Source organism: Culex quinquefasciatus, chromosome 3 (assembly GCF_015732765.1).
Source record: "Culex quinquefasciatus strain JHB chromosome 3, VPISU_Cqui_1.0_pri_paternal, whole genome shotgun sequence".
NCBI lineage: Eukaryota > Metazoa > Arthropoda > Insecta > Diptera > Culicidae > Culex > Culex quinquefasciatus.
Window position 1 is genome coordinate 76382169 of NC_051863.1, and position 19303 is coordinate 76401471.

Below are 19303 nucleotides of genomic sequence, written 5' to 3' on the forward strand. Positions count from 1 at the left end.
GTAAAATCGTGTTTTACAAATATGCTTTTCGATTATTAAACTTGGTTTCCTGAGGGGAAATTGACTCGAAAAACTATGGCAGAATTTAAATTTGAAATTTGGTTGGACGCCGCCGCTTCTATAAGTGTTTCTCATTACTACTGTTCAAGACCAAACCTCCAACATTGCCAAGTGCTAATAATGGAATTTGTTTCTATCTCAAAATTGTCACGTTTTAAAACAAAAGCAACCATCTGTGTAGATAAACCACAGTTTGGGAAATTCCACAGCGCGCGTACTTCTATTTTGTTGATTGAAATCCGACAAAGATCTTCCAGTTTTGCTGAGTGCAAACAAACAGAGCGCTACAAACAGATCCAGAAAATTCAAAATAGACACCCACGTCCCAGTTCATTCCGTCCCAATTGTTTGACCATTTGTTTGACGACGAGCTAGCCGGCTTCGGAAACTGCACTGTAAATCTGCATCAGAAATGAGAACACTCACAGTGTTTAATCTTGGCTGTTTCCGCTGCACGACGCCATTGCCAGGATCAGTTGGATGCTGTGGCGGAACTTGTTGAGCTTCTGCGTGCGTCAGCACACTTAATCCATGCTGGAGCATCCAGGCGGTGACCACAGAGTCTCGCGGGACAATTCAACCGTAACTGATTATGTTCACCGCAGCACCGCGTTCCGTTTGTGTTTGCTGAAGGTTTCTTGCGTCGCCGGGTGCATTAAATAACAACCCCAAAACTGGTTTTTACATACATATTTTTCGCTCACCACACTGTTCTTTTTTTCACGCACTATTCGCACCGGTTTCGACGACTTTTAAACTCTTCGCGAAACGCACCCAAACCAGACTCATCAGCGAAAGATCAAAGGGATTAACCCTTTCCGTTCGTTGCTGCGAACTCCATATTCAGTGCTGCGACACTCGCGATTCGCTTGCCGATACACTACGAATCAATCTCTGAACTATTCCCACCACACAGTGATCTTCCATTCCGCGGTTCCCATGCCCAGCCCAGGGGAAGAAGGGACCACCTCGCGAGAGATCCCCGGCGGCGCTAAACTGTCTACACTGGCCAAGTTCAAGCTTTATTTACTACCGATTCGTACTACTGAATCCCGAAGCAGACTTGCTAACCCGACTCCCGAGTCAAGCTATCAACCAAGGACCGAAGGATTTTTGCGACCGATCCGCGTCGGAACCTGACGACGACTGAAAGCGGGCGTACGGCAGGCGTGTTTACTAAGCCGTTTTGACCCCCTCTCTCCACTTGGACCACCATCCCTCTTTCGTTCATTCAAGAGGGTAGAAGGAAGACCCTCACACACGTTGTCAACATTGGACACCGGGCGGTGATGGGAGAGCTGAACGTTTGGTACACAGAGAGTGAGTTCCGAACGTTTTCTCCGAGAGAGTTTGGTTGAGGGAGGTTCATTCTAGGGAGGAGGATTTGGCGCGTAGTTTTTGGAGCACGTGGCACGGCAAGTAATAGATTGAGGATTTTGTGTAGGATTTAAAAAAAAATTTATTTCTTACTACAATCTATAAAAAAAGAAAGATTTAGAGATTTGGTAAGGGGTTACATACCTACATGTAGAAAATCACAACTTTTTTATATTACAGAAAATTTATTGAATCTTAATGGATTCAAAAAGATGATTTTCAATCAGTCCTGGTCCAGGACCAGTGTTAAAAATCTGACGACTATGATTAATTTTGGGACTCCTGCAAGTTTCATGATGATATTACATGATTAAACTGAGTTAGAGATGAAGACTCTCAAGACATATCCCGTGTGCATGATGAAGCTCGATTTTGAAATTTTGCTTTTGAAAAAATACAAAAATCAAAAACTGATTTTTCAAATGAAAAACACAAAAATATATTTTTTTTAAATAAGTTTTTCGAAAATCGGCCTTCATCATGCACATAGGACAGGTTTAACGAATCTTCACCAAAATTTTGAGACGATTTGGTCATGACCTCAAGACAGTGTTGAGATATCGTGGCACCCGTTTTTTGAAACTGCTAACTTCAAATAGCTATATCTCGGCAATGATGCAACCAAATGTGTTCAAATTTGTTTTGATAATAGATGAAAATGTATATTTTAATGCCCTGCAAACAGATTTTAAATAAAATTAAGTGTGTGCTCACACCAACCTCTGACTTTTTGTCGATTTACATGTATGTAACTCCTTAAGGGAAATATACCCTTTCTAATCAAACACCTATCGTCGCCATATGGAAAGTTTGGAGCTCGATTATTTAGGCCATAAATTTACCAGCAACAGCACCGCCTCGAGTAAGCACGCAAATTTATTACATTTACTGGTCGAAAAGATCATATTGATGCACTTCCCAAGTAACAATTTAAGTTTTGTTCCTTTCCTGAAGAGAGATTCAAGTTATCTTAGCCAAAAATGATCATAAAGCTAACTTATCTCTAGATCAATAATAAATCAGCATTAAACCTGAGTTAAGCGCAAAGTGGACCATTTTAGGAGGTTATCAAGAGCTTTTATCAGGAGTTATCTAAAACTAAGCAATTTTAACGTTGATTTTTACAGAACTCTGTAAATGGTCTCAATTACTTTCATAAAGCTTGCTTGCAAGCTTCTTAAATTTATGAACTCATAGAAGAGATCTTCATGACTGCACCCAACCGGCGGTCGCATGATTGTGATACATGGCGGCATGAAAGTATATCAGAATCTGCATGAAAACTGTCCTCATGCATTTATAGCGATATAGGAGTATGACATTTTTGCCCGTTACCGACAATTATCGACATTATCGACGGCAAATTGATTGCATTGCAGAAAAAAAATCTTAACAGAACCAGGATTGAACCATCAACTTCTAGGTTGCTGATCCGACACGCTACCACCGCGCCATGGACGCTTGATGAATGGTGAGGGACAGAGCGCGAACATAATGTTCTCTCTAGAGTGTTGCTCGGGGACGCGCCAGCATTCTATGTGTTGGTGAGAACTGCAGATCGCTGACGTGTTTACACGCGGGCAAAAATGATCTATGGGCTGGCTGCAAAAAATGTAATAAAATATAACATTTTCTGCAGCAAATCCACTGTTGCAGATTTTGAGACATATTTTTCGTTTGGGTGTGTAATAAAGTAATCTTAAACTTGTAAGCTCTCGTTGAAGATAACATAGATTTATCGAAGTGTAACCGGTTCTTAATTTTGTTTCGTAAATCCCATTCATTCTTTATGAAATTAAATCACAAATGGCCAAAGAACTTTAGCTTAAAATGATAATTATATTATAAACATAAAATGAATATGACTGGGGCTTAATGCAGCCAATCTGATTGTAAAATTCATGCCATGAAAATTTCACTGATTGATTTTCTGCGATACCTTGAAAAAATATGGACAATAGGAGTGAATCATTAACAATAACATTGATTTTAATTTCTTTCACGAATTTTGTTTGCCAATATCAACATGGCTACCATTTTTCTCCATAATTTCTCTTTTGCGAGATTATTTCTCATCATTTTTTTTTTGCACACACATCCGCACGCAAAATGAGAGCTTAACCGCTTAACGAAAGTCGCCATTAATATCTTTTCACTTGCGCTAACGTTTTCATAGCGATTAAGATATGAAAATGCTTCCAACTACCGGCAACATGTTCTTTTGCACATTGATAAGTCACTCACTTGAAAAAATATCCCGAAACATAGAATTAATTAGCAAGCGCTATAAAAAAAAACAAATACTCCGAGCCACTTGACGTTTATACCTATTCAAATCGAAGGCTGAAGAAAGCCGAGCGATTACACCCTTACCAAAAATCATAATTTTTTGAGTTCCAAAACCCACTTTTCAGACGATTTTTTCAGTTCAACCCATATAACAATTTTTATGGTTGTAGTACCTGAACTCAAAAAATCGTTTGAAAAGTGGGATTTGGAACTCAAAAAATCATGATTTTTGGTAAGGGTGTAGCGAAGGCAAATAAAGAACAAAGGGTGGCCACCAACACCACCAGCAGCGCCTGTTGGAGTGAGCCAGTGATGCCAGGAAACTTTCTCTATAAGTGCCACTTATGTGGGCAGAGCCACGTGCATTCTCGTTAGATTAGAATAAACCAAGGATTTTTTTTTGTAAAAGGAGTAGAATAACTTTTAGAAAAAGTAAAATTAAACAGAAATTTTCACAAAAAGTTGTTCTACTAGATGGTCTACATGGTTTTAGTAAATTTTATGGAAGACTAAACTGCCTACCATTGAAAAAAACCGACTAATATCCACTTTTGGCAAACATGATTTATTCGCACGAGGGCTTAGAGGATGTTTCAACGCATCTTCTGAAATGGTTTGATTTTCATTGATTTTTGTGGGTTATGCACGATCCCTTGCCTTAGTTTCGTGTCCATTCTTAAAAAAATATGTTTTCGAGAACCACTGCAACTTAAATTTCAACATTTTGTCTTCGCTCTCTTCTCTGAGAGAAAAACACTCTTTGGTGGTTCACCAAACTGAGTGCTTTCTACAGTTTGCTGCTGTTATCAATTTAGTATGCTTCTCCTGGATTCGGCGGTTCCTTAGCTGAGTTTTGTTTTGATGAACCTTTCTCTGAAAAAATATGCAAAAAGCTCACGCTGCTGGTTGGGTTCACTTTAACTGTTCTCTCAAACGATTAAAGTTTTTTGAGGAACCTTTTTCTCAATCATACTTTGCTGGGCATTTTTTGTGTGTGAAAAATGTGCTCTAGGTCAACTGTGGAAGTTGATTGAGCTATACATTTTTTTCTGGATGGATGCAGATTATTTTTTCGGGGGGATAGAAACTTATTAGGCTTCTTGTCCCTTTAGGATTGAACCTTTTCATTATACTCATATTTCCATAAATATTAATAAATTCTTGAGAGCCATTTGAGTACAAAATGCTGGACAACGGCTGTAGAATCCAGAGACGATTTTTGCATGTTCTTTCTATTTCAATTGTGATTCGTCAGCAACAGCTGAAAACAGCCGGAAATAAATTTAAGAGCGAGTCCACGAACAGAGCATACCCCTTTGTATGGGACGTCGTTTGGACCTCACCAATCTGCCTGAAATTTTCAGGGGTTGTTTGTACATATAAAACTAGCATCTGGCCAAAATATGAGTACTCTAGGTCAACGGGAAGTGGGGCAAATCGGGACACAAAGTTTGAAGGTTCAAAAACGTCAAAAATCTTAAAAAGGCTATAACTTAGGCAAAATTCAATTTATTTTCAAAGGGAGTTATTGGCATTTTTGTGAAAAAATAGCATAATTTTCAAACTCAAATAAAAATGTGTTCCATCCAGATATCAACTCGGTTCGACGTGCAGCTTGTAGGGGACATCTGAGACTACCATCTGAGACAGAGAACGCTTTGGGTAAGGCAGTTTAACATATTAAATAGACATTTTTACTTTTAGTGAATTTTTTGGTTGTAATTTTTTGCTCTGGGGACCCCTTAGATCCCATTTCTGGTGATAATTTTATCATATTCGTGTTCCTGAGACAATTTCACAATAGAAATATGCATAAAAATGTTTATTTTGATTCATTTTAACTCTTTTTAAAAAAAAAGTTAAAAAAAATCTTCGATTCACATTTATTGAAAATCAAGCTCGTTTCCAAGGATACTAGATGACACCAGAAAAAATAGCGTGTCCTGATTTGCCCCACTTCCCGTTGACCTAGAGTGCTCATATTTTGGCCAAATGCTAGTTTTATATGTACAAACAACCCCTGAAAATTTCAGGCAGATTGGTGAGGTCGATGCGAGGTGGGTATGCTTTGCTCGTGGACTCGCTCTTAAATCTTAGTTTTTTCAGCATTGCACTCCGCATTCTGATGAAGAGATATTCTACAAGTGCCGGAAGTGCAGCAGCAATTCTAACAAAAAGCATATCTTTGCAGTTCAAGGCTAATCGAAGTTCAAAAGTTGAGCATTTTGACTTCAATCAATTTGCTGAATAAGGGAAGATGTTTACAATTAGATAACAAATTTAAAATGTCTGTTCAGAAATCATTCAAATAATGTTCAAAAATGCCACAGATTAAAGAATTTGAGTGATATTGTGATAAGATTCACAGTTTAAGAGCATGGGGTTTTCAACAAATGTATGAAAATCAGGGCCTCGTGGCGCGGTGGTTAGCGGCTTCGGCTGCCGATCCCTCAGTTGCTATGAGGCGCGGGTTCGATTCCCGCCTTATCTTCTTGGCCTTCTATCGGATGGGGAAGTAAAACGTCGGTCCATTTGCGTAAAAGAGGTTATGGTTGACTCGCCACACATAACCTTCGGACTCCTAGAAATGAGCAGAAACTTGCAACAGAGACCCCAAAAGACCCGGGGGTCGTTAAAGTGGATTGCTTTGCTTTTTTTATGAAAATCAGACTCGCATCAAATGAGCGTGAGAAAACCAGGTGGAATCTCGGGTTTATACATTTTATTTTGTTTCACACAAAAGTGCACTACCAATGATGTTGAATAGTGTAAAGCACTCGAACGAAAAGCAGTGCAAAAAGATTGCAAAGTTTCACCTCATTCATACTGTGGGTAGAAGAAAGAATCTGAAAATTCCTAACCCCACAATCCTTTAACCATACAATGCAGTGGTAAATAAATAAGATTGAATTGAAATTCCCCCACCACTCTATGATGACCGCATTGCTTTTGCGAGTATTGCGGTTTTTTGACCAAGGGAGAATTCAATTAACAACTTCCAAGGATGAAATGGTTGGCCAAATGAAATCAAAATTTCAATTAAACTAGTTTAAACTCTCCCCCCTTCACTTGAATTCTTAAATTATTTTTTTTCCTTCAAATTTGACCCACTCATTCTTTCCTTCAACCAAACACGAAAGTGCACCACCATCACAAAGTGCAACAAAGTTGCTCAAAGTTTTGATAAGACACAATTACTTGCACTTAAAGTTTCTGGTGATGGTGGTGGTGGCAAAAGAAAAACTTTCCCTTCAAAGTGGAATTTATTCGATCAATTTCACCCCCCGCCAAAATGCCGTCAAAACTTTGCTTGTTCCGCTTCCGGGAGCTTCATTTTTCAAACATGGATCCAACGCAATGTTCAAGACTAGGTTCGAGTCACGGCAATGACAAATCTTGGCTGACTTCTAGACGGTGCGTTAAAGTTGTGAAAGAAAAGTTTTATTTTACCGCATCGGAAATTAGAAATTACGTTGCCCTTGGCGGTAACGACATTCTGGACTAGACGAGCATCCAAAACTGATTGAAGTCTTCTAAGAAAAAAGTTGTGGATTTGAACAACAGAAGATCGATTGAACTATTTTCTTATCGTTGTCAAAATGAAGTACCTACACAACACAAAACCTAAGCAGAAACACAAGAAGAAGTGACAAGTTTCAACGTCAGCCTTCACATCATATCGAGACAGCTTCTCCCTTTCATCCGTCAGGATCAGATGGTTGTTTCTTGACGGCCACCAAGGGCGTTTCTTGCGTGGGTGGATGCTTTCGACGAAAACATCAGGTGCTCTCCGCCGTCATCGGAGAAATTGATTTTTGGATAATTGAAAGCCATCAACCCCACAGGGGAGGTGACATTTTACCTTGCCAGCCGCAAGCCCCACGCGACATCTCTCTTTCGAGGGGGGTCCGTCGTCATGCCAAAATCGGCGATGATTTCCGATTCGAGGGGGTGACTTTGATGAACGAACGAGAGATGTGTACTAGTACTCACCTGTGGAAGGGAGAAGAATTGGTTTTTAATTAGATATCTTCCGCGAACAAGTTTGTTTGATCAATATAATTGGGACAGAAGATGTCAGAAGCTGCTCGGGATAAACGTGTCGGTTTTAGCACTCAATTAGGTTTGATTAAATCTGAGTTATTGGAATTTGGAAGGATCTGTATTATCTGGTCGTTGCCAGCATCGAATCGACACTCGAATAATCTCGCGATGAAAAAGAGAAGCAGAAGGTTGCCCAATAATATCTGTGAATTTTATACTTTTCAAACGTGAACACACTTTATTAGTTAAGGCAAAAATAATCAAAGATGCGGATTTAATGTTTTTTTGAGTATTTGCACATTTATGATCGCTTTGCTTGATGCTTGATTAGTGACAGATTTTTTGCGAGTTGGTTTCTTGTTTTCTGTTTCCTTTATAACCAACTTTATTTGCATCCATTGTGATGAATGCCTTATACACAGCTAAAAGAATCCCCCAAAACTCTGTACTGTATTTACAAATCTACTGTTAGTCGATAAACTATAGAAATAAACTGAATTGAATTGAAGCTTGAAAGAAAAAGTTATTCAAAAAAATATTTCAATAATTTTAAAATTCATTCAACGGTTTAAAAAATAACCTTAACAATAGTTAAGTTCCCCAATATTTTAGTTCCCTTGAGGACTCGTTATGATTAGGCTTAGTGATTTTTCACGCTCAAAAATTGAAAATTTCACGGGGACCTCTATTTCAAAACACTCAATTTCACGCAAATTTCGCGGAACGTGAAAAATGTTAAAATAACTCTGAAAATCATATTTTTAAATCACAGAAACTACTTTTTATGCTTTATTCTATATTATTCTTCAATAAACTAAAAAATCTTCACTAGATTTGAACGTGACACCACAAAATTCTCCTATTTTTTAAAAAAAGTTTCCCCCTGGTTTATGGATGGGCTATATATACATATATTTTGAAACAAAATGTAGGGCATACGTATTCTCATTTACTGAACTGCTTTTTTTAATATTCGACTAATAAAGCGAAAAAGTTTTCGCTGATTTGCTTCTGTTACATCATTTTACATTTTAATGAATTTCATATCAAACCAAGATTTGACAATCTTGTAAAACCAAAATGAGTAAAATAATTTGAACTCTCTGTGACTTTTAGCCCATTTTAACGGTTTTCAACACATTTTTCATAACCTAATGTAAAATCAATAGACAAAAGTAATATGATTTGTATCGAAATCTGAATTTTTATTCATACAAAAAATGTGTTTAGTTTTTTTTTATTTTCACGGGAATCATTCACCCAAATAATCAAATATCGTTAAAATTAAACAGGACTCAGAAATGTTTTTAGAAGGTGAATTCAAAGACAAAAAATACTCTTCATTTTACCTTTCATATAAAATAGCATTAAAAATTGTATAAAAGCGAATGAAAATATTACTAAATTTAGTTTCTAATAACACCTGAAAAAACTTAACAATTCTTCAAATGGTTCATATCAAACTTTTCAATTGAAAACTAATAATATTACTTAAATAGTCTTTAGGCATGAAATATTTTTGTGTTGCTATTGAAAAAAATGATTTGAAAAAATTGATAAACTTCAAGAATTTCACGCCGTCCACGAAATCGTAAAAAATCACTATTCCTATATTAGTGATTAAACCATGATATTTTTTCGCTTAATTCTACAGTCGTTCTTAGGATTGTTTTTATTCCTATTGGAGTTTGATAAATTATTTTGAGAAAAATCGTTACAGTTTCACACAAACATAAAATTTCACGGGATTTCGCGGAAAAAGCCAAATTTCGCGGATTTCACGCTGTCCGCGAAATCGAGAAATTTCACTAACCCTAGTTATGATCTTTGATCTTCAGACAGGCACAATTTCCTTGTATTATTATATTCAAATATTAGAAAAGGCATATAAAGATCGCAAGTGATAATTTTGAAGATGTCAACTTTCCAATTTAGAATAAAATTAACCTGTCATACATTTATTATATAAACAGATTTTGCGTATTTGCTCAACTTCTGGTCACATGTTTTCTTACATTTGTGAAATTTCGGCATTTCTTATGACGAAGTTCTAAAGTTCAGGGGTTCAAAACTTTTCTAAAATTAGGAATGAATAAAATTGACACTGAAAAAGAGTGCAAAATCGGTTGTAAGATATTCAGGATACATCCAATGAATAAAGTTTAATTTTGTATTTTTTTTCTTTATAAATTTTTAATTTCGTAGTCAACATCAAACATTCACACGACTCTAATGAAAAATTGTTATTACAGTCCAGACTCGATTATCCGAAGTTACGACTATCCGAAGTTCGATTATCCGAATGTTTGATATGACTTCGGATAATCGAATCATAAATTTAAAAAATGTTTTTTTGAGGCTTTCAAATTCGAATTCTGCGACCACATTTTAGTCAAATTAGAATAGAAATATTTTTGAATTTATTGATATTAAAAAAAACAAAAATTCAAACATTTTGGGATACTTTCTGCTATTTTTTTTAAATTGGGCTTAAATTTTGAATTGAAGTTTTCAATTTTTCAGTATCCGTTTTATAAAATCTATGTTTTTATTATAGTTGTTATGTTTTCATGTTTAAAATCATAGAATGACCTCATTACTAGTAATTGTTGATAATCTACACTTGAATCTGGAAACATTGAGAGCAAATTTAGATAGCATAAAAAACAATAAAAATTGATTGTTTTTGTTTATTGTTGTGCTTTGGATTTCAAATAAACTACGATTTTTAAACCAGTAACTCTTTTATTGTTTTTTTTTTATGACATAACATGACAAGAAACGAAACAAATAAAATGATTACAGCCAATGTATTTTTTTGTTTTTGATAAGTTTAGAATTTTCATGTAAACATATTTTACAAATTATCTTTAAGTGGCGCTAGTAACTAGGGAATATGGGGACTACAGTCTGAATAGGTACAGGAGATTTTAAAGCAATAAATTTGGAAATCGGTGTACTAATTGTTTTGTACTGTTTCTGTTTTAACCGAAAGCAATAAAAAAAATCAATACATTTAGGATAAACAGCTGTCCTAATTGTTAACTTTTGTTCTGGTTTGCTCCGGTGTTTGATGATTTTTTATGTTTGATATCATAAATATAATACCAAGTCTTTTTAAAAATAAATAAAATTAAGTAGAAAATAATTTAAGCACTAGGCATTTTGCGGATCTGTAAGCTAAATTTTTAAAAACTTCCTAAATAAGCTAAATTAATGCTGATATATTCCGAAAAGAAATTTAAATGCTTTAAAACTCTTATCGACTTCTACATTATCAACTGTTTATCTATTTGGTCAACCAAATCAAAATTTGCAGACCTAAATTTGTTTTTTTTCAATTTCGGGAATTCCCGGGACAAAATATGAAAAATCCCGGGATTCGGGAATTCCCGGTTTTGGAAAAATCCCGGGAATTGTGTCCCAGGAGTTCCCAGGATGGAGGCACAACGTTTTTCACACTTTCCTTTGTCGTAGGACACACTATTTGGCATGGGCTCATCTGATGTATAGACAAACAAACACTACATGTTTAATCCAACCCGGGGCAAATCGATACCACCTCAAGAACAAATTACTTTTAAATATTTTATCATAAAATTTTGAATACCAGTACATTTGATGAAATCACTTAATACCCACAAAGGTGGAAAGAGAAAAATGTTGTTCATATATTAACATCCCTTTTTCAACATATCGTCAGCTGTGTGCTATCTTGTGACAACGACCATTTAGTACTTTTTGAGAAAATCGATTTTTAAAGTTTGATGATAAATATATTCAAAACTATGAATGGTAGAGCCAAAGGTTCGTATACTATCGCTTAACAAACGCTCCAAGTTTCAACTAATTTGGCTACACCAGTTAAAAGATACAGTAAATTATGTAATCAAAAATCCGAAAAGCACGTGTCACAAGTGTGTTTCGAAAGTAAAATTGTACTACGTGTCACAAGTGTGCACAGAATTTCCATACAAACTAAAATAGTATAACAACTTGAGGTTGCTGAGCTGTGCTTCCAGTAGGGTAGAGCTAAACACGGATGGGACTCTACAATTACACTCAGAATCGGCATGACGCTCGAGATTTCCTAAGCCAAGAAAACACTGTGTTGCCTAAGGGAAACTACAGTTTATTTCCCTTTATTATTTTTTTTCAGTCGACAGGTTTATTCAGGGATCCCTTCCTCTCCTCTAGCACTCGTTTCCCGTCCCACGTCCTTACATACTATCTCCTACCTCACTCGTCCTTCTTCTTTCTTCCTTTACACTTCCGGTGCACCGTTGACTCGTTCGGGGCCCCGTATCGCCGCTGCTCCTTTCTGCTGACGTAGACGCTCCTCCTGCAGTTCGCCAATGGGGGTGGCCTCTTTGTCAGTCGGATGGACCCTCCGACGCTTCGGCTGCAGCCTTCGAGGACCCTTGCCTGCCGTCCGCGCCCTTCCTGTGCTTGGTAACGGGCAACAGGCTTCGACGGGGTCCAAGGACTCCGTCGGTACAGTCCGGGTTTCGGGTCGCGGAGTTGACGGTCACGGCCAGGCGCACGAACAGTGTCCAACGGGGACGCTGACGGTTCGTAGGGTGGTTCACCGGTCCGGAAATAGCTCGGCCAGGGTGAAAACCACAAGTGTTCACAAAGTGAACCGTGAAACACAAAGGGGTCCTACGCGGGACAAAATGGCGGTTAGATTGCTAATGCTGGGGATCTGGGCTCGTATTGGGATGCTTCTGGGATGGCACAGGTGTCCAACGGACACTCTACCAACGCTGGTATTGCGGGTTGGTACTCACTTGGTTGCGGACAACCGTTCGCAATTTGATCACCGGACTTTCTGATCCAGCAATCGCGATGGTGGTTCCCAGAAGCCCCCTTTAACCTTCACGTGCCAACGCATATCACCCGTCATTGCATCCTTCGAACATTCACCACCCCCAATGGCCGCCCATGCGATGTTCTTTAACGGCGACATCTGGTGGTGACTAGCGGCATCAACGCACGGTGTGGGACGTGCAGCTACGGGTTGCTGCCTTGTTGAGAGACTTCCTCGTTCCCCGTCGACAAACACAACGTCTTCTTGGCAATATTTACACAAAAAACTGTACAAAACGCGACGATTCACACCGATATTTAACACTACAAACACACTGGTTACAATAGACTTAAATCAATAGTTCAACCGAATTGGTGAAAAACAAGAGAAATTTTCCACATTTTCCAACATCATGACGTGTCACAAGTGTACACGATCATTTTGATGATGAATTGGTCTATGTCACAAGTGTGTATTGCGATATCCGGGAAACGGAAGCGAGTTTCCAAAATCGGGTTAAAGCATCTTGTAGTGTTTGTTAAGTATAGCAAAACGTCATCATTTACTCATTTTCGACCAAAATGGTCTATATCACAAGATAGCACACAGCTGACGATATTGAATTAAAGTAACATTGGGTAAATCATGCAAGATTTACAAAGTTATTAAACCCAGCAACTTTAATCAGAATTAATGCGTAATTTGTGCAAAATCCAATTATGAATAAAGGAAATAACAATAAACAGTTATTCAGTTCAATATTGCATAATTAAAGGTAATGGTCAAGTCCAGGGTCATTTATTCCTTCCAATTGAAAACTCTCCAACGATGACGCAGGTATCTATGGCACGTGCTACCCAAACCAAACCCCATGTAAACGAATCGTAAACATTTTAACAACTCAACCACAAACTGTCACAAGTATAATTAAAAAGTACATTTAAAAAAATGTACACTCAATAGCCCGTAAATTAACGATGTGGCTGAGCCATTTTCCATTTGTATCCCGCTCGGTAGGCCGACAATGTTGTTACGTTGTTGTTGTTCATAGTCATCTGGCTGGCAGCTGGTCCCCCAGCTGGGCGGAAAAACCACCAGCAAAAGTGGGCGGCAAAATAATTTACCGCTACATAAACAAAATTTCGGCATAGTCCTGGGAGTCTATCTCGATGTTTCTACCACATAAAAGGGTGCGAAGCTTTAGTGTCAAGTAGAACATTTATATTTAATTTTTATTGAAATTTCAGTTTTTCAAAATCTATTTTAAATTATTTGATGAGTTTTTCCTAAATATTTATACAAGATTGCAGCTTGTATTAAACACTGAAACCAAAAATCAACTTGCAGTGGAACGTAGGAAAAGGCCCCCTAAAAAAGTCTTCTCCGTAGCTAGACAGAGAACGGAGGATGGCTGAGGCGAATCGCATCCCACGTAGCCCACGTCTCCTCGTTTGTCGCCCGTCCGAAACTTGAAAAGGCCATTATGAAAATGAGCATCCGCGCTTCGAAGCCAGCACTGAATGAATGGATCAGCTGAGCATATTTTCATTTCCTTGCCCGTTTTACTGTTCGTTATTTTTGTACACAGTCACTGCAATTATTTACATGTTGTTTTCATTTGGACAACACAACAGTGATGATGGTGCGGTGAAAGGTTTTCTCAAAAAGAGGGAAAATCTCGGAAAATTCACCTTCGCCAAGGTTAGGCACGAAGAGTGGGGGGTATTTATGTTTATGAAGCTGTTATGCTGTCACGGATCAGATGCCCGTTGCGGTGTCCTGAAGATTGATGCCTCGAGCTTTATTGTGGGTTAAGGTTTTAAGGGGTAAACAATCTTAGAATGCAACAGGTGGTTTGGTTTTCAACGGTCTTTTACTCTTGATTTTATTTGCTTACTTTTATGGGTTGATTGAACGTTGCTGGTGGTTTTCAAAGGTTATGAAGAATACTGTACGAGATTTGGATAATACATTCCTGATTTCGTTTAAGTTGAGGAATCGATTGCGAACATCACACGAAATTTTTATCAGCAATTTTTGAGAACTTGGAGTGATCATATGGATCATATGGAGTATCACATGAAAGAAGTGTGTTAAACTGAAATAGCTGTTCGGAGTTTTTTTTTTTAATTTTTATGGTTTTTCTAAGTTTGTTGGGTTTTTTCTGTTGCTTGATTTCATCATGTTTTAAATTGAACCTTCTTATCGTCGGATACAGCGATGGAATAATCATCATCAAAAGATATTCTTTGGATGTTCATCAAGAGAAAAAATACGAAGGGAGCATGCTCTCCTCTCTCGCGCACGAAAGATCGGTAAAAAGAATCTAAAAAAATCATCATCTTGATTATTCGACAGAACATCTTTTTCACTATTACACTTGCAAGTGTAACGTCACACGTCTAAAAATGATCTGTCACATTTTGTTGATGAGCAATGTGTGGAAACAAAGTGAAATAAATGACTTTAAGTGGTGCTGACAAGGAAATTCACAAAAAATCATCAGTAGAATGATTTTCTTGGAGAATTTCGGCTGCGATTTTCTTTTACGTGATTTGCCTCCTCTCTCTTTCGCGGGTGAAGAAAGTTCGCAAGTGAAATTCCTTTTTTCGTGATTATTCCATCCCTGGTCGGATAGGTAAACGAAGACATTTCGTATGAGGCTGAAAGTTTGGAAATCTGGACAACTCTGTCTCGAGCTGTGACAGTTTAAATGGTATTTAAAACATGCCGGATTTCACTTATCTGCATGCAAAAAATGTCCAGATTCATCATTCGACCTATCGTTGCATTGGTAATCGAAAGTTAAACCAAGATGGTTCCATACCAAAATAAACAACATTTGCTTCTATTTTCGTATTTTTCAATACAGATGGATATTATAAATATCTAGTATTTTTAGATCTACGCGAAAGCTGACCATGGCCTTTCGAGTGTTAATTCCACCTAAAATCATATTTTTATCACACAAAGCCACCACCTTGATCAAAACTGTTATCCTTGTCCACCAAATGGCAGCATACCCAACCTGAATCTCCTTCGTCCATTGTTGTCCAAACGCACAAGTTGATCAAAATTCAAAAACACAAAACAAGGTCAAGTTCGTGCGTACGTGAAACACATATTTTTGGCCACATCTTGGAGCTTAGTTTGCGTTTAGCGTCATCGAAATTCGGGGTTGCGTCTAATGCCTCTAATAATCGTGTCTCCGGTTTTGATAGCACTGATTAGAAATTCAAACTGCGTACTCGAGGTATTGTTTTCGGATGAATATTGTGCTATCTATTTTTAACAATGGTGTGCTCAGAGTTAATTAAAAGCACATATGTATAGTTTTAGGTACACGTGGTTTACATATTGAATATTGAATTTAGAATTGTGACTATAATTTTGAATAATAAGTATCAGAACATTATTTGAATATCTTTTGGTTTAATGGTAAAGTTTATATCCAGTGCCACAAATTTGTTTTTAAATTTAGAAGGGGTTTTTTCAATATTTTTGATTTATACGAATTTGCACGGTGAGTTATGGAGGCGAACGAATTCGCGATCTTGTCCTTAAGATAACCTATGCATTAAAAGGACAGTTAAAAGATTTATGAGTACTAATTAAACCAGTCATAGATAGATTGTTTACGAATGTTGAGTCACCTTAAGCGTTAAGGCTTTCAAATTAAAAATTCGGGAAGTGGCCTATTATTTCTTGTAATAGCTTCCCATTCTAGACTCAAACAATTGCGTCTAAAACATGACTAATCCAGCATTAGTATTCCCAACTCGTATCCTTATTTGCGGTGCGATATCCAATTCGACCGTTAACAATAAAATCTAATTCGGCTGACGACTTTTAGGGACAGTAGAAGTGTCGGCAAGACCAATCGATTTTTTGTTGTGCTTCTAAACTGGCGCCTGGATGGGACTGCAAAACTTACTTGAATGACTGAAGCCAACCTTCTCCTTGAGGCTCTCGGTGAAGTTGCTTCGGGCAGAGTCGGTGGAAAACGGCAAGTAGGTGATGTTTTCCCGCCGGAAAAACTCGGCCATCGTACTGAGCACCAGGTGACCAGTGTTGGGACCGGCCACGTTGTAGTACGAGTTGCGCTCGTAGAAGTACACCACTCGGTTCCATTTGAAGCTGAAACAATAAATGGTGATAAATTGTTTTTGGGATGTTAGTTAGTTTAGATAATTTACGAATTTCTATGGGAGCTAAAATACAAATTGAATGAATGAATGAATGAATAATTCTCATACCCGCTGGCGGCTTGGTCCAGTTCACAGGTGTACGCTTGATCAAATAAATCGTCATCTTATGTTCAGTAATCATGGGAGCTAAAATACAAATTGCCCTAATATTGTACAATAGGGTAATTTTCTGCGTCTAAAAAGACTTTACGTTACGTTAAAAATAAATTCAACTTTTTTTGATTTTTTTTGTAATATTACTAATAGAAACATGTAGCTCAACAATACGGGACGATGGAACCAAAATGTCAAGCTGTACGGTAGGTCATGGTAGCATTCTTTTAAACGTAACGCAGTTATGCGGGGAGGGGGTCGCTTGTTATTTTACGCTCCATAATCAAGGGTCCTGATTTTCGGTTCAATGAACAGAAACCACTCACTCATCGCCTATCCATTCGTCGCCTATTTCAAGCCGCTAGCATTCATGAGCGAATGAGTCTCGCAAGCAGCCAGTGAGTGGCCCGAACTGTTCACTCAGCGAACAAATACATCGTGGAAATATTTGCCTACTCCGTCGCTCGACGACACTCACACACTACCATGCTCAGCGAAGAGCCACTCTCAGAGCAGCTGTGGCTGAATGGTTACAGTGTTTGCTTTGTAAGCGAATGGTTCTGGGTTCGATTCCCATCTGCTCCCATCGAGAAAGTTAAAGGACATAGAAATACTTGAAATGCTGAATATAAACGAAAAATCAAAGTCGCCGAAGGCGGGGTTCGAACCCCCGTCCTTTGGATTGGCAAGCAAAAATGCTAACCACTAGGCCATGGCGACTTGGTGAGCATAGACTGGAATTAGGAATACTGTTACAACCAACCCGCAACGCCTTTCGAGGTGTATCCTAGGGTTCTACCTCTCTTACTAACATTGAGTCCAAAACCTCCCTACAATCATCTATACCACTAAGGTGACGTAGGGGTCCTTGCGCACTTTAGATAGGTGTTTACTAACGATCCTTCATATCCCTGAGGATAGCTTGGACCCGGCCTGGACCCCCTTATGCCCTGGGCTGTATTACACACTCATCAAAAGATGAAGACATGGTATCTCCCGTGTTGGATTATTGTTCCGGATGAGGATCTAACACAACAAGACCAAACAGAGGGATAAGCGTTGTGGAGCCTTCCGGTGGTGGGGCGTCCTCCAAATGCTAATGCTAATGCTAATTTAATTGATAACATTGATTTTAGGCAACTCGAATCAATGAGTATAACGCAGCGCATCAGAGAAAACATGTTTTCAGTTCAGAGTGATCTGAGACGATCGGCCTGTCTGAACCGTTCGGAGACTGAGCCGATCAGAGAGAGAGAAGAGTAGAAAAGAGAATGTTCGGGAGCGAATGGTGATAGAGTGACAAACGGTAGGAATTCATCAGGGCAGTATCGCGTCGCCTGCTATTTGTGCTCGCGAATGGAGTGGTTGATTATGAGCAATCAGGACCCTTGTCCATAGTTTTTTTTTGTATGGGAAGTGTGTTACAAAGAGAGCAACAAATTCCAACTTTTGCAATACGTTTTAAAATAACGTTCCCTAACTTACACTACCCACTGCGAATGTTGACTCGAGTTCGAGCGTAAATCGACTCTTTTCGGATGATTAGCATTAGCATTAGCATTAGCATTTGGAGGACGCCCCACCACCGGAAGGCTCCACAACGCTTATCCCTCTGTTTGGTCTGGTTGTGTTAGACCCTCATCCGGAACAATAATCCAACACGGGAGATACCATGTCTTCATCTTTTGATGAGTGTGTAATACAGCCCAGGGCATAAGGGGGTCCATGCCGGGTCCAAGCTATCCTCAGGGATATGAAGGATCGTTAGTAAACACCTATCTAAAGTGCGCAAGGACCCCTACGTCACCTTAGTGGTATAGATGTTTGTAGGGAGGTTTTGGACTCAATGTTAGTAGGAGAGGTAGAACCCTAGGATACACCTCGAAAGGCGTTGCGGGTTGGTTGTAACAGTATTCCTAATTCCAGTCTATGCTCACCAAGTCGCCATGGCCTAGTGGTTAGCATTTTGCTTACCAATCCAAAGGACGGGGGTTCGAACCCCGCCTTCGGCGACTTTGATTTTTCGTTTATATTCAGCATTTCAAGTATTTCTATGTCCTTAACTTTCTCGATGGGAGCAGATGGGAATCGAACCCAGAACCATTCGCTTACAAAGCAAACACTGTAACCATTCAGCCACAGCTGCTCCTAAATCGACTCTTTTCGGATGATATAGTTTAAATCGTTTAAATTTTATTTTTCTTAAACTTAAAAATAAATTTTCTGCTCGATTTCAAATGGTCAAATAGTAAATAGTAAAATAGTTGTTGTCCCATCCTACTTAAAGAACAGTCCAACAAATCAGCAAGCTAAAAAACTTTTTTTTTGTAATACAGTCCAGACTCGATTATCAAAAGCCTCGATTATCCGAAGTTTCTATTATCCGAAGTTCAATTATCCGAAGGTTTGTATCAAGAATGTA

The 19303-nt window shown here is 38.3% G+C and overlaps 1 protein-coding gene across 2 annotated transcripts in view; it reads right to left on the reverse strand.

Moving 5' to 3' along the window:
• The window catches only part of LOC6032775 (atrial natriuretic peptide receptor 1), a 142535-nt gene that overhangs the window by 95783 nt on the left and 27449 nt on the right, over window positions 1-19303 (reverse strand). Inside the window, exon 4 of one of the 2 annotated variants that reach the window (XM_038260421.1) lies at window positions 16515-16717. In XM_038260421.1, coding sequence (XP_038116349.1) covers window positions 16515-16717 — 203 coding nt within the window. Of the gene's footprint in view, window positions 1-486; window positions 1196-16514; window positions 16718-19303 lie in introns of those variants that run through there. The other variant, XM_038260420.1, reaches the window with a different exon arrangement.